Raw genomic sequence first — 14,475 nt, 5'->3', positions numbered from 1 at the left:
ATCATATTTGACAGTTGAAGCAAAAATTGTAGCAATATATCTTGTGGTGCTCAATGTATATAGAGGAAATAATGAGACAGTTCGATTTAAAAAGTGAGGAAGGTAAAAGGACCTTAAGTAAGTGCAATTTTGGTACTCCACTTGAAGTGGTAAAACATTTATATCAGTAGGTTATAACATGTTTCATATGTAAAATTTACCATATACAGCAATTGTTAAGAAAATATGCAAAACTGTATACTCAAAAATAGTATAAGTAAATGAAGATGGAATTCTAAAAATTTATCCAGTAACCCTCAGGAAGGCAAAAAAGAAATGGAGGAACTGAGCATGAAACAAATAATAGAATGGCAGTCTTAAGCCCTAACATATCAATAATTACTTTATGTAAATGGCCAAAATATACAAATTAAAAGTGATTATCCAGGTGGATCCAAAACAAAAGCAAAAACAGAAACAAAATAAACAAAAAACCCCCAAACCCATGAATAATTATATGCTGTCTATAAGAAATTCACTTCGAACACAATGACATTATAGGTTGAAAATAAAAGAATGGAAAAAGATATATCATGTTAACTTATTTATTTTATTTTAGTAAGCATAAGAGAGTGAGTGTGGGGGGGAGGGACAAAGAGAGAAGGTGAGAGAGAATCTTAAGCAGACTGCATGCCTAGCACAGAACCCAACACAGGGCTCAATCTTACATCATGTCCTGAGCCAAAATCAAGAGTTGGACAGTTAACTGACTGAGCCACCCAGATGCTCCTAACATTAATTTTTAAAAAGGAGAAATGGCTACATTAATATCAGATTAGGTAGACTTCAGAGCAAAGAAAATTACTAGGAACAGTAGGAGACATTATATAATAAAAGAAATAATCCACCAAGATACAATATGTATGCACCAAACAAAATATATGAAATAAAAACTGGTAGAACTGAAAAGAGAAATACACAAATTCATGATTATAGCTTGGGACTTCCACACCTCACTATCAGCAATTGATAGGATTAAATACAGAAAATTAGCAAAGATACAGATGAACTGAGTAACTCTATTAACAAACAAGAGCTAATTGACATCTACAAGTGTAGATGTCACTCTAACCAACAATTGTGAGCTATACATTTTTTTCATGTAACATTCATTAAAATAGAGCATATTCAGGGTTGTAAAACAAACCTGAACTTAATTAAAAGAATTGAATTCATACAGTGACCATAATGCAATCAAATTAGAATTCAATAATAGAAGGATATGAGAATCTACAAGTAATCCATGGTTCAGAGATACTAAGCAGGGGTGCCTGACTGGCTCTGTTGGTAAATAGTGTGACTCTTGAACTCGGAGTTGTGGGTTTGAGTCCCACAGTGGATATAGAGATTACTTAAAAAAAATAAAAATATTTAAAAAACACAAAGATGCTAAGTGAGTCATAATCCATGCCTCAAAGATGAAGTCAGAAAGGAAAAATATACATAGCTGAATGAAAATGAAAATGCAATGTATCAAAATTGGTGGGATGCAGCTAACGCAGTGCTGAGAGGGAAATTTATAGCATTAAATGGTTACATTAGAAAAGAGGAAATGTTGCAAATGAATAATCGAAGTTTCTACCTCAATAAACCAGAAAAAAAGAACAAAATAAACCCAAAGCAAGTATAAGGAAGAATAATAGTAGAGCACAAATCAATAAAATTGAAAACATGGAAACAATAGAGAAAGTCAATAAAATCCAGCAATACTGATAAAGATAAAAGAGAGAGGAAGAAAATCATCAATATCAGAAAGGAAGTAAGAAATTTCATTACAGATTGTGTAGCCGTTAAAAAAGTTGATAGAGGAGAGGAGTCTGGTGGCTCAGCTGGTTAAGCATCAGACTCTTAGTTTTGGCTCAAGACATGACCTCATGGGTCCTGAGATAGAGCCCTGCATTGTGCTCCATGCTAAGTGGGGAGTGCTTGCTTTGCCTCTCCCCCAACTCATGCGCATTTGTGCTCTCTCTCTCTCTCTTTAAAATACATAAATAAATCTTTTTAAAAAAGTTGATAGAGGACTATTACAAACAACTTTATACTCACAAATTTGACATGTTAATAGAAATAGTCCAATTCCTCAAAAACCATAACCTATCAAAACTTAACCAAGATGAAATACATAACCTGAATAATCTTATAACCATTAGATAAATTGAACTTTTAATTTAAAAGCTCCTACAAGAGATATTTCCAGGCCCAGATAGCTTCACTGGAGAATTTTACCAAACAGTTAAAGAATTAACACCAATTATACTCAATTTCTTCCTGAAAAGGGAAGAGAGAATATTTTTCAACTAATTTATGAGGCTAGTATGACCTTGATAACCAAAACAGAAGAAACAAAACAAAACAAAACAAAAAGCAAAACCCCCCAAAACCAAAACCACAGACCACTATATCTCATGAACTTAAATAAAAAACCCTCAACAAAATATTAGAAAATCAAAAGCAAAAATTTATAAAAAGAATAATGTATCATGACTAAGTGGGATTTATTTCAGGTATGCAAGCTGGTTCAACATTTAAAAATCAATCATTGTAATCCACCATATGAACAGAATAAAGAAGAAAAATGTAATCATATTATTTAACATAGAAAAAGCATTTTATGAAATTCAACACTCATTTATGATTAAATATGTGATTAAAACTCGCTTAAGCAAGTTAGGAATAGAGGAGAACCATCTCAGCTTGCTAAGGAACATATGCAAAAAATCTTCTGACTTTCAGTACTAAGACTAAATATATTTCCCCCAAATTCAGGTAAAAGGCAAGGATGTAACATAGTACTCCAAAGTTCTCACCACTGTGATAAGAAAAAAATTGAAAAATAAAACCATCCTTTTTTGCAGATGAATAATTGTCTAAGTAGAAAGTCAGGAGAAAAAAAACCCCTAAGTTCAGTAAAATCTCAAGATAAAAGATCAGCAAACAATAATTAATTTACATTTCTATATACTAAAATGAACACATGGAAACTGAAATTAAAGACAAAATTTCATTTATAATAACTCCAAAGAAAATGAAATAGTTAGAAATAAATTTGCCAAAATATGTACAGGATCTGTATGCTGAAATTTATAAAATGTTATTTAAAAAAATCAAAGAGGACCTAAACAAATTGAGATATGTATTGTATTCATGGTTTGAAAAACCCAACATATTAAAGGTGTCACTTCTCCCCAAATTGAGCTATAGTTTTAATGAAATTCCTTTCAAAACCCTAAGAGTTTTTGTTGAACATATACAGGCTTATTATAATTTTTTGTATGGAAAGGCACAAGTCAAGATTAACTTAAAACATTCTTGAAAAGAAAAAGGTGATATTAACCCTTACGATATAGATACTGTAATCAAGATAATCTCCTATTATTGGAGTGATAGAAAGATAGGTGAATGGAATAGAATAGAGAATCCAGGTATATACCCACACAAATATACCTAATTGATAATTTACAATAGTGCAAAGACATTTCAATGGAGGAAGAATAGCTTTTTTTAAACAAATGGTGTTTGCTCAACTGGACATCTGTCGGCAATAAAAATGAACATTGACCTAAACCTCACATCTTATACAAAAAGTTAACTCAAAGTAAACCGTGGACTTAAATGTAAAACAAGAACCTATAAATGTATTAGAAAAGCTATAAGATATAATCTTCAGAATCTAAGGCTAAATAATGATTTCATAGAATTGACATTAAAAGCATGATCTCTAAATTGGCCTTTCTGCTCTGTGAAACATCTGCTAAGAGGATGAAAAGACAAACTATAGACTGGGAGAAAATAATTGTAAACCATATGTCTTACAAGGGATTGGTATCTCGAATACTCTCAAAGAACTCTGAAAAGTCAACAGTAAAGCAAAACCAAAACAATCCAATTAGAAAATGGCCAAAAGACATGAACAGATATTTACTAAAGAGGATGTAAAGGTGGCAAACAAACGCATGAAAAGATGTTCAAAGTCATTAAGCATTAGGGAAATACAAAATGAAACTACAATGAGATGTCACTATTCATCTATCAGAATTACTAAAACAAAAAGTAATGACAACACCAAAAGTGTTGGTGGGAATGTAGAAAAACTAGATCATTCCTACACTGCTGGTGGGGAATGTAAAATGGTACAGCCACTCTGGAAAACAGTTTGGCAATTTCTTATATAGCTAAATTGCAACGCCCATGACCCAGAAATTTTACTCTGGTGGCATTTATCTCAGAGAAATGAAAACTTATGTTTATAAAAAAACCTTACAGATGAATGTTCATAGTAGCCCATTTGTAATAGCCCCAAACCAGAAACAACCCAAATATGCTTTAATAGGTAAATGGTTAAACAGGCTGGTATATCCATACCATGGAGTACTACTTAGTAATAAAAGAGAACACATTATTAATAGACATAACAACTTGGATGGGCTTCCAGAGAATCATACTGAGTGGAGAAACAAACAAACAATGCTGAAGGTTATGTTATATACCGTGTGCCTACATTTATGTAACATTTATGGGAGGATGAAATTATAGAATGGAGGACTGATTCATTATTGCCAGGGGCTAGAGATGGGGACAGAGACAGAGATAAGTGGGTACAATTATAAAAGGACAACACAAGCGATCTTTTTGGGGATGGAACTGTTCTGTATCCTGACTTTGATGGTGGTCACATGAATCTATACACGTGATACAATTACATAGAACTAAATACAGACACGCACACAGACAGACAGACAGACACCAATGAGTGCATATAAAAATGGTGATAACTGAATAAGATCAATAGATTGTATGAACATCAATTTCCAGGTTGTGATACTGTGCTATAGTTATGCTAGATTTTAACTGCTAGAGGAAACTGGGTAACAAGTGTAAGGGATCTCTTTATATTGTCTCATACGACTGCATGGAAATCTCAATTATCTCATTATAAAATGTTAAAAAAAAAACACAAGTATTTAGGACAATGCCTGCCTTGTAGTGAAGAGGTCTGGTACATACAGTACCTATTTTATAAGCTTAAAGTTTATTTTTATTTTAACTTTAGGCCTTGTAAAAATGGCAGCATCAGAAATGCCATGTTGAAATGTCACACATCTTATTATAATTAACTCTTCAGATTTGGATAAATTTCTCTTGCAGAATCTTTGTTTAAGGAATCTTTTAAAAGACTATTATGTTTTTATTATAGATGAAATATATGGTATAGTACCCAGAATTCTAGGGTGGCCCTCATGACATGGGCCCCTTGGTGTTATGTCAATGTTTGGATTATATTTTATGCAAAAGGGAATTTGTAGATGTAATTAAGGTTGCTATTCAGTTGACCTTGAGTTAACCAAAAGGGAGATTATCTGGGTGGGCTTGAACTAATCACTTGAGCATTATAAACCTGAGTCTAGAGGACAGAGACAGAAAAGTAAGAAAAATTCAAAGCATGGAGGAGGGGATTTGACATGTAAGAAGTGGTCTGTTGCTAGTTTTGAAGATGGAGAAGGTCATGTAGCAAGGGCCTAAGACAAGTTCTAGTTGCTGAGAGCAACTGCTAGCCAGTAGCCAGCAATGAACTGAAAAATGCCAACAACCTGAATGATCTTGAAAGAGGACACCAAGTTCCAAATGAGAGCTCAGCTTGATTGATCTTTTGATAACAGCTTTCTGAGACCACAGGCAGAGAAACCAATTACACTGTGCTTGGACTTCTGATCTATAGATTGTGGGGCAATAAATTCATGTTGTTTTAACCTGAAAAGTTTGTGTTAAGATTTCATGCAGTAAAGAAACCCAATAAAGTGCGTTGATTTAAATCTTTGTATTTATTTAAAAAAAAGATTTTTATTTTATTTATTTATTTGAGAGGGAGAGCAAGAGTGAGAGAGTACACAAGGGGAGGGGGCAGAAGTAGAGGGAGAAGCAGACTCCCCACTAAGCAGGGAAGCCAATCCCAGGACCTTGGGGTCATGACCTGAGCCGAAGGCAGACACTTAACCAGCGAGCCACCCAGGTGCCCCTAAATCTTTGTATTTAAATCCATGATTTAGTGGATCCTATACTAGCAACGAGTTTTGCCTTTTCCTTGGTGTTATGTAAAGGGTATTTCTGAAGGAGGATTCTGGGAAGATAGAGGAGTTGGAGGCACCAAGAATTTGTCTCTCCATCTGAACAATGATTGCACTGTCAGAATCTCTCTGATGTAACTATTTTAGAACTCTGGAGTCTGTTGAAGGCTTGCAACTTCCAGGGGTAGGCTTAGATGGTAAAATGCCATTAATTTTGGTCAATATTAGCTCTTAACACAGTGGGAGCTAACCTTTTACCACTCTTTAGCCAAGTGGCAGGCAGCTGAACATGTGTGTCTGGAGCAGCCTACACACAGCTTGAAGGAACCAGGATGAGCAAAAAGAAACCCACCTTCCAAATATCAAGGATCTGTGTTCTGATCATCAATTGTTGCTTCTCATCTCAGAGGTGCAGTCAGAGTCAGCAGCCATTGTTATTGCACCTTTCCACATTGGTGCAAGCCCCTTCTCCTTTGCTGAACTGACTTCCAGGGGACTTAAAGGACTGTCAGTCCATTTCCTCCTCATTCATTTTCTCTTTTTCTCTTTTGAGAGCCATACATTGAAAATTAGGCCATTCATGAGCAACTGCATATATAAGGAAAATTAGAAAATGATGACACATACCTGGGAAAAGACATGGGCTCAGAAAAGACTTAAAAAGACCTTATATTTATACCTCAGACCTTATATTTATACCTCAGGCACAGAGATAGCCTACAACAACAACAACACACCCCAAACAATAAAAACCCTGGGAAATGGGGAGAATCTGATTTCCGGAGTTACCACATCCAGTTCCCAACAACAACAAAAATCACAAGGCATATAGAAAGTAGGAAAGTATGGTCTAATCAAAGAAAAAAAAATCGACAGAAAGTGGCCCTGAGAAGACCTGATGGCAGATCTACTAGACAAAGATTTTAAAACAACACTCTTAAAGATGCTCAAAGAACAAAAGGGAGATGTGGGGGAAATAAAGAAAAGAATGTATGAGCAAAATGGAAATATCAATGAAAAGATAGAAAACTCAAAAGAAACCAAAAGGAAGTTCTGGAGCTGAAAAGTACAATAACTGAAATGAAAAATTCACTAGAAGGAAGGCAACTTTGAGCAGCTGGAAGAAAGAATCAATTGAAACAAAAAGAAATAAGTTTGAAGAAAAGTAAACAGAATGTGAGAGGCCTGTGGGACATCATCAAATGGGCCAACACACGTATTATGAGAGTCCTAGAAAGAGAAGAGAGAGAAAGGGGCAAAGAGAATATTTGAAGAAATAATGGTTGATACTTTCCAAATTTAAGGACATGAATATAAACATCCAGGAAGCTCAGTAAGCTCCCAGAAAGATAAATTCAAAGGGACCCAAACCAAGACTCATTATAACCAAACTTTTGAAATCTAGAGACAGATCCATTAGAAAACATCAAGAGAGACGTGACTTGTCACTTACAAGGGATCCTAAATAAGATTATAAGCAGACTTCTGATCAGAAACTTTGGAGGTCAGAAGGCAATGGGTAGATAAAATCAAAGTGCTACAAGAAAAAACAAAAACAAACACTTCTGTCAACCAAGAATCCTATATCCAGCAAAACTGTTCAAGAGGGGGCAAACCATAAAAGACTCTTAACTATAGGAAACAAACTGAGGGTTTCTGAAGAGGGGTGTGTGGGGAGTGGGGTAATTAGGTGATGGGCATTAGGAGGGCACTTGATGTAATGAGCACTTTTATATGGGTTTTATATGCAATTGATGAATCAGTAAAATCAGCCCCTGAAACTAATAATACACTATATGTTAGTTAAATTGAATTTAAATAAAAAATTTTAAAATGATTTAGGGAAAAATTAAGATACTCCCAGATAAATAAAAGCTTAGGAGTTTGTTACCACTAGAGCTGTCCTACAAGAAATGCTCAAGGGAGTCATACAGAATGAAAAGAAAAGATACTAGTTGGTAACCCAAAGCCATGTGAAGAAATAAATATCTCAATAAAGGTAAGTACATTGGCAGTTATAAGAGCTAGTATTATTGTAGTAATGGTTTGTGATTCCATTTTATGGAATCCATTTTCTACATGACCTAGGAGACTAATATATTTACAAAAATTATTAGTCTAAAAACTAGTATTATTGTAACTTTGGTTTGTAACTCCAAGTTTCATTTTATATATTAAGAGGCTAATGGATTTAAAAGAATTATTATTTGTGCTTGGGAACACGCAATGTATAAAGATAGAATTTTGTGACATCAGCAACCAAAAGGGGTGGAGATGGAGCTATAAAAGAGCAGAATTTTTGTTTATTGAAGCTAAGCTGGTATAAATTCAAAGTGTTATAAAATTAAGTGTTACAAATTTAGGATGTTACAAGTAATCCCCATGGTAACCACAAAGAAAATAGCTGTTGAATACACCCACACACACACACACACACACACACGCACACAATGATTATAGAACTTAATCATTTTACTACAAAAAAATCAACTAAGTACTAAAGAAGACAGTAATGCAGGAAATGAGGAATAAAAACATAAGGTATACAGAAACAAATAGCAAAATGACAGATGTAAGTCCCTCCTTTTCAGTAATTACTTTAAATGTAAATGGATTAAACTCTAATTGAAAGACAGAGATTGGCAGAATGGATTCAGAATAAGAAAACAAACAAACAACCCCTCCCCACCACTCGCACCATGATCCAACTATATGCTATCTATAAGAGAGTCACTTTAGATCCAAAGACAGAAAGAGGTTGAAAGTGAAAGGGTGGAGAAATATGTTCTATGCAAGTAGTAACTGAAAGAGACAAAACAGACTTTAGTTCAGAAAAGTTTACAATAGACCAATAAAGGCCTTATAAATTAACAAAAGTTTCAATACAAGAAGGTATGACAATTACAGGCTTTTATGAACCTAATGCCAGACCATCAAAATATGTAAAGCAAAAACTGACAGAACTGAAAGAAGAAGATAGTTTTGTAATAATAGTTGGAGATGTCTGTACTCCACTCTCAATAATAAAATAATCAGAGAGAAGATAAGTAGGGAAATAGAGGAATCAAACAACAAAATAAATCAGTAAGATCTAACAGACATTCAGAACACTCTATCCAATAATGACAACAGGTGCATTCTTCTCAAGTACACATGGGATATTCCCCAGGCTTGGCCATATGATAGTCCACAGATTAAGTCTCAATAGATTTTAAAAGATGGATATCATAGAAAGTATTTTCTCTAACCACAAAAGGATGAAGTTAGAAATCAGTAACAGAAAAACTGGAAATTGTGCAAATTTGTGGAAATTAAACAAAGCACTTTAAAAAAATGAATGGATCAAAAAAAGTCACATGAGAAATGAAAAAATATTTAAAAGGTGAATGAAGACAAAAGTTACGGAGTATAGAGAAAGCAGTATTAATGGGGGGAGTTTACACATCAAAGGAATATCAGCAGAGTAAAAAGGCAAGCCTCAGAATTGGAGAAAATATAGATTATATATGTGATAAGTGATTAATATGCAGAATATATAGAGAATTCCTTAAACTCAACAACAATAACAAAGAATCAAACAATGTGATTCAAAAATGGGCAAAAGGCTTGAATAGGCATTTCTCTCCAGAAGATATACAGATGGCTAGTAAGCATATGAAAAGATCACTCAACATCACTAGTCATTAAGGAAACAATAATCAAAACTATAAGGAGACACCATCATACTCATTAGGATGGCTACTATACCCAAAACCAGAAAAAACCAAGTGTTATATTACCTGCATACTGGTAGGACCCTGGCCCTAAACTTCTTCAGTCCTCTCAGTGATTTGGAGAGGCCCCAAGGAGTCTCTCACAGGCTTATAGTCAGTCTTCTTTAGCTTCTATTTCCAGTGCCCCAAATCCCTTGAAATCAGTGCCTACCACTGTCCCAGGGCTGATGCTCTGAGAGAAGGTATCCTCTGTCTTGTTCAGGGCACTGTTTCCCAGGGTGACGGGGGTGTCTAATCAGTTTGCTTGGAACCACCATGCATTTACACATATTCGTGTACACAAATGTATCTGTGGGTGTGGGTGTACTCAAGATAATAGCACACACTCTCCTTGAAGAACCAGTCCTCTCAGCTGTTGGCTTCTTTTATATAACGAGTATCATTCTGACATGTAACCATCCATATTCTTGTTCACCCATATATTTATTTATGGTATTGTGTAACTGCATGAACACTTGTCTGGAATGGAGAAAGCCTTTGTTTTGACTGCAGATGATTATGCGTTTTGAGTTCCTGTGTTTTCCATGGAGGGACAGTGAATTCTCACCATGGTAGGTGGGCAGGAATACATTGCATTTTGATGAAGGAGAAGGCTAATTGTTTGGCCTATAACTTAAGTTTCCAGGATGTCTGTCTCAAGGCAGAAAACATGTCTTATTAAAAGGATACATTGGGGGGGAAAAGAAAGGAAAGAAGGAGGAAAGGAAGGAAGGAAGGGAGGGAGGGAGGAAGGAAGGAAGGAAGGAAAGAAGGAAAGGAGGGAGGGAGGAAGGAAAGGGGAAAAGTCCATCTCTGTTGGTTCAAATCCCTTGTAGCCATTGGAAAAAATAACCAAGTCCCATGTCCTGCCAGTTGAGGGTCAGCAGGGTCATTGTTTTGTATTCAGAGCTGTTTTGCTGCTGCTACTACTGTCACCTCCACTGTCACCCTGTTCTCCTCCTTGTTGTTACTGCGACTGCTGTCACTATTTGTGTTGCATTCCAGATTTATGCTAAATGAATCAAATAATCCAAAAATTTGTTTAAGTCACACATTGTTAAACATGCATTTGGAATGATTTCCTGCGAAAGCCTGGGTGCAGAATACAAATATTTTGAATGGACTTATCTTAGAGTTGTACTGCTTTTTTTACTTGTCACTTTAAAACCCTTAATACGAATAAATTGTTTGTACAGTGGGCTTTTTTTAATCCTTAGATAAGAAATACATGGTTTGAAAGCAGAGAATAAAAACATGAATGATAATGTATGCAATGCCCGGGAAAGGTCCTTGCTGCTGCTCATGGGCAGGCGTTATAATCAGCTGTTTGGCGTGTTTATTTCAGGCTGCAGATAGTGGATAAAAGTGGCTGGTTGGTTGCCAGCACATGACTTAGTTGCCAAATGGAGTGTTTAGTACTTGTTACATTTGATTTATATCACAAGTTCTTCCCATTAACAGTCTACTGATGATAACCTACTTGGCTTTTCATGTGGTTACTTTGAAACAGCCACTTGACAACATTTGGCATATCACAAAGTTTAATACTGAATAAAAGAGTGAGTGAATGACTACATAGGTTCTGCTATATATTGATATGGTGCTTGACAATACATGTCTTTTCATTGAATGAAAAAATCCTGCATATGTCTTTCTCTGATTCACTGTATGAAGATTAGATTATGGACTGGTCTGGTAGGAGAGATAGAAATAGGTAGAAATAGCAATGTTTACATGTCTGAAGGGCTTGCATCAGTATGGAAGGAGGTAGTCTGCTCATCTGTACTGCCATTTAAATACAAAGTTGAAGTACATGGAAGAATGAGGGCTCATCAAAATGGCCTTGATTCTAAGTCAGTGTAACCTCAATGCTGACAATGTCTATAACCTGGGGTCTATTTTTTTAAACAGGACCACTTCAAGAAGCTTGGCCTTGGATATGTAATAAAATATGCATTAAATGTGATCTTTATTTTCAGATTGAAAACTTGCAAGAACAACTTAGGGATAAAGACAAACAACTAACCAATCTGAAAGACAGAGTAAAGTCCTTGCAGACGGATTCCAGTAATACAGATACTGCGCTAGCAACACTTGAAGAGGCTTTGTCGGAAAAGGTGAGCTTGGGCTGAAAAATGGGGGTGTCAGGACTTAGGGAAACATGGCTGGGAGGAGATGATCTAAATGTATTTGAATGTGCCCGCTTTTCTCCATGTGCTCACACTAACTTCCGTCCCAGCTGGACCTCCCTCTCCCATGTTAGCCCCTCCTCAGTACACTTGGCACATTAAATAAGCCAGGAGAGCCTTGAAATGCAAACCTGATCATACCACATTTGGCCCTGCTTAAAAACCTTCACTAGCTTGTTACTGTTCTTAGGATGATAAAAATCGAAATCCTTTACCTGGCACATACGATCTATCCCTTCATTTGATCTGTCTCGGATCTGGTCAGCTACCTCTCTGCCTGCCTGCCTTACTCCTCTCTCCTTCCCATCCTCCTACCCTCTTTCCCTTTGTCCTTCTTATTCTCCTTCCCTCTCTCCTTTGCTCTTCCCTCCCTCTCTTCCTCTACCTTCCCTCTTCTTTCCTTCCTGCTTTCCCAGCCTCATCCCCCATCTCTCTTCCCTTGTTCTCTGTATTCTAGCTATGCTGGCCTAGATCTTCAAGTCTGCCATGTTCCCTCCTTTCTCAGACCCTTTGCACACACTATTACCTAGCCTATAATGTTCTTTATTTTCTGCAGATTTAATTCCTCTTCTTTTGGGAGTTCAGCTTCCTGAGAAGCTGTGTTACACAGTAGTCAAGGATGTGGACTTGGAAGCTAGACTGCCTGTCTCCTATATTCCCCTTTATCATTGTCTGTTAACTGTAGTAATGAAGTCAAGTGGAAGGAGACCTAGCTAGGAGCTAGTCCCAGCCCTGCCACTAACTAACTAGATGACCTTGGCAAGTAGCTCTCTTTCCCAGCATTTGTGGAATGGAAGGCATTAGATTAAATGGTCCACAGGTGGTTGTTGTTTTTTTTCCCAGGGTATCTTAAAGAAGACTTCTTTGTTTTTTTTTTATAATAATAATATTTTTTATTATATTATGTTAGTCACCATACAGTACATCCCTTGTTTTTGATGCAAAGTTCGATGATTCATTAGTTGCATGGTGCACTGGGTGTTATACGCGACTTCTTTGACTTCTAGGTGAGAATCACCAGGAGGTGCCTGTTGAAAATCTGAATTATTAGGCTGCATCTATACCTACTAAATCAGAACTTTGAGAGGGCCTGGGATTCTGCACTTTAGCAGGTTCCTGATGTGAACATCCAGTCATTGTGGTGTTTACCCTATTATGAAAGCCACTGCACTACATAAAAAAATAAGAGATGCAAAGAGGAAGAGCTGTAATTCTATGGCTAGATAGAAATTATAAAATTATAACTTTAATATTAAATTATAAAGATACAAGATTTTACTTGAAAATGTGAAAGAGTAAATAAGATGATTCTTCAGGGAAAATACTCTTTTTTAAACATTTAAGAATTTATTACCAAAACTCTGTAGTAATTTTGTTTGTAAAAATTTGAATGAGGGAATGTTGGTTCAAAAACTATTAATGATTATGTATCCTGTTTGCAGTTTTTGAGTGATATGATGTCAGTCCATTACTACCTCTCAATTTCTTTCTGCAACTTTACAGAAGTAAACATATACCATATAATTTTTCCATGTCATGGATTCTTGGCAGGATTTTATCATTTTTATCCCCTGGCCCTATTAAGATTTGATTTATTCTAGTTTAAATCCCAAAACAATTCCTGAATCTGAAACTGTTCCTTTTATTTAAGCACTTCCTTTGAGACTGCAGGGATGACTGGGAAGAAAGGCTGAGGTCTGTGGGAGTCTGCCCCCCTCATATTCTTGCCACCACATGAGAGTTGCATCACGTGGGGCAAGCCTCTTCTCTTAGTACCTTATTTTCAAAATGCACATTTAAATTAGCTGACCTCTAAGTTCCATTTTCTTTGGAACTACCTTGGTAATAATTATTCAGTCTGCTGATCCACAATCTCAGGCACATGGAATCTGAATTGGGCAATAGATGAGGAGTCGAGTAGTTAGATACATTGAAGAGCCTGGCAGAGAATAAAAACGAGGGAAGTGGGTTTGGTGTGAGGCAGTAGGGACTGCTGGCAACTATGGCAATCTGCAGAGTCCTTGACCTACCTCAAACCATTCAAATTCAGGTTTTAAAATATTATGATGCTCAAGGTAAATATGATGTAGGCCAGCTTTGGCCTGTGAGCTCTTAGTTTTCAAACCTTATTTGCACCTAACTTTTAGCCTTTCACAGTAACGAAGAATAAAAGCAAACAGATCAATTCATTTGAAGGGAATTTTCAAAAGCTCTCCAAAAAGAAAAAAGAAAAAAAAGGAGTTGGCTATAATCAGTCTAAAGTAAGGAGAAGCCACTGGTGCCAATATCAGCATTAAGTGGTCAGTTTCAGGACGCCTGGGTAGCTCAGTTGGTTAAGTGTCTGCCTTTGGCTCAGGTCATGATCCCAGGGTCCTGGGATTGAGCCACACATTGGGCTCCTCGCTCAGCAGGGAGCCCGCTTCTCCCTCTCTT

The 14,475-nt window shown here is 36.2% G+C and overlaps 1 protein-coding gene across 1 annotated transcript in view; it reads left to right on the top strand.

Annotated features, from left to right (window-relative positions):
- ERC2 (ELKS/RAB6-interacting/CAST family member 2) overlaps window positions 1-14,475 on the top strand; it is a 791,328-nt gene that overhangs the window by 394,289 nt on the left and 382,564 nt on the right. Inside the window, exon 8 of the mRNA XM_044384924.2 lies at window positions 11,833-11,970. Within this exon, the coding sequence (XP_044240859.1) occupies window positions 11,833-11,970 (138 nt within the window). The remainder of the gene's footprint in view (window positions 1-11,832; window positions 11,971-14,475) is intronic.

The sequence above is a fragment of the Ursus arctos genome, unplaced genomic scaffold (genome assembly GCF_023065955.2).
Source record: "Ursus arctos isolate Adak ecotype North America unplaced genomic scaffold, UrsArc2.0 scaffold_14, whole genome shotgun sequence".
Classification (NCBI taxonomy): Eukaryota; Metazoa; Chordata; class Mammalia; order Carnivora; family Ursidae; genus Ursus; species Ursus arctos.
The sequence above is the reverse complement of the archived record's forward strand: the minus strand, read 5'-3'. Positions and strand labels throughout refer to the sequence as shown.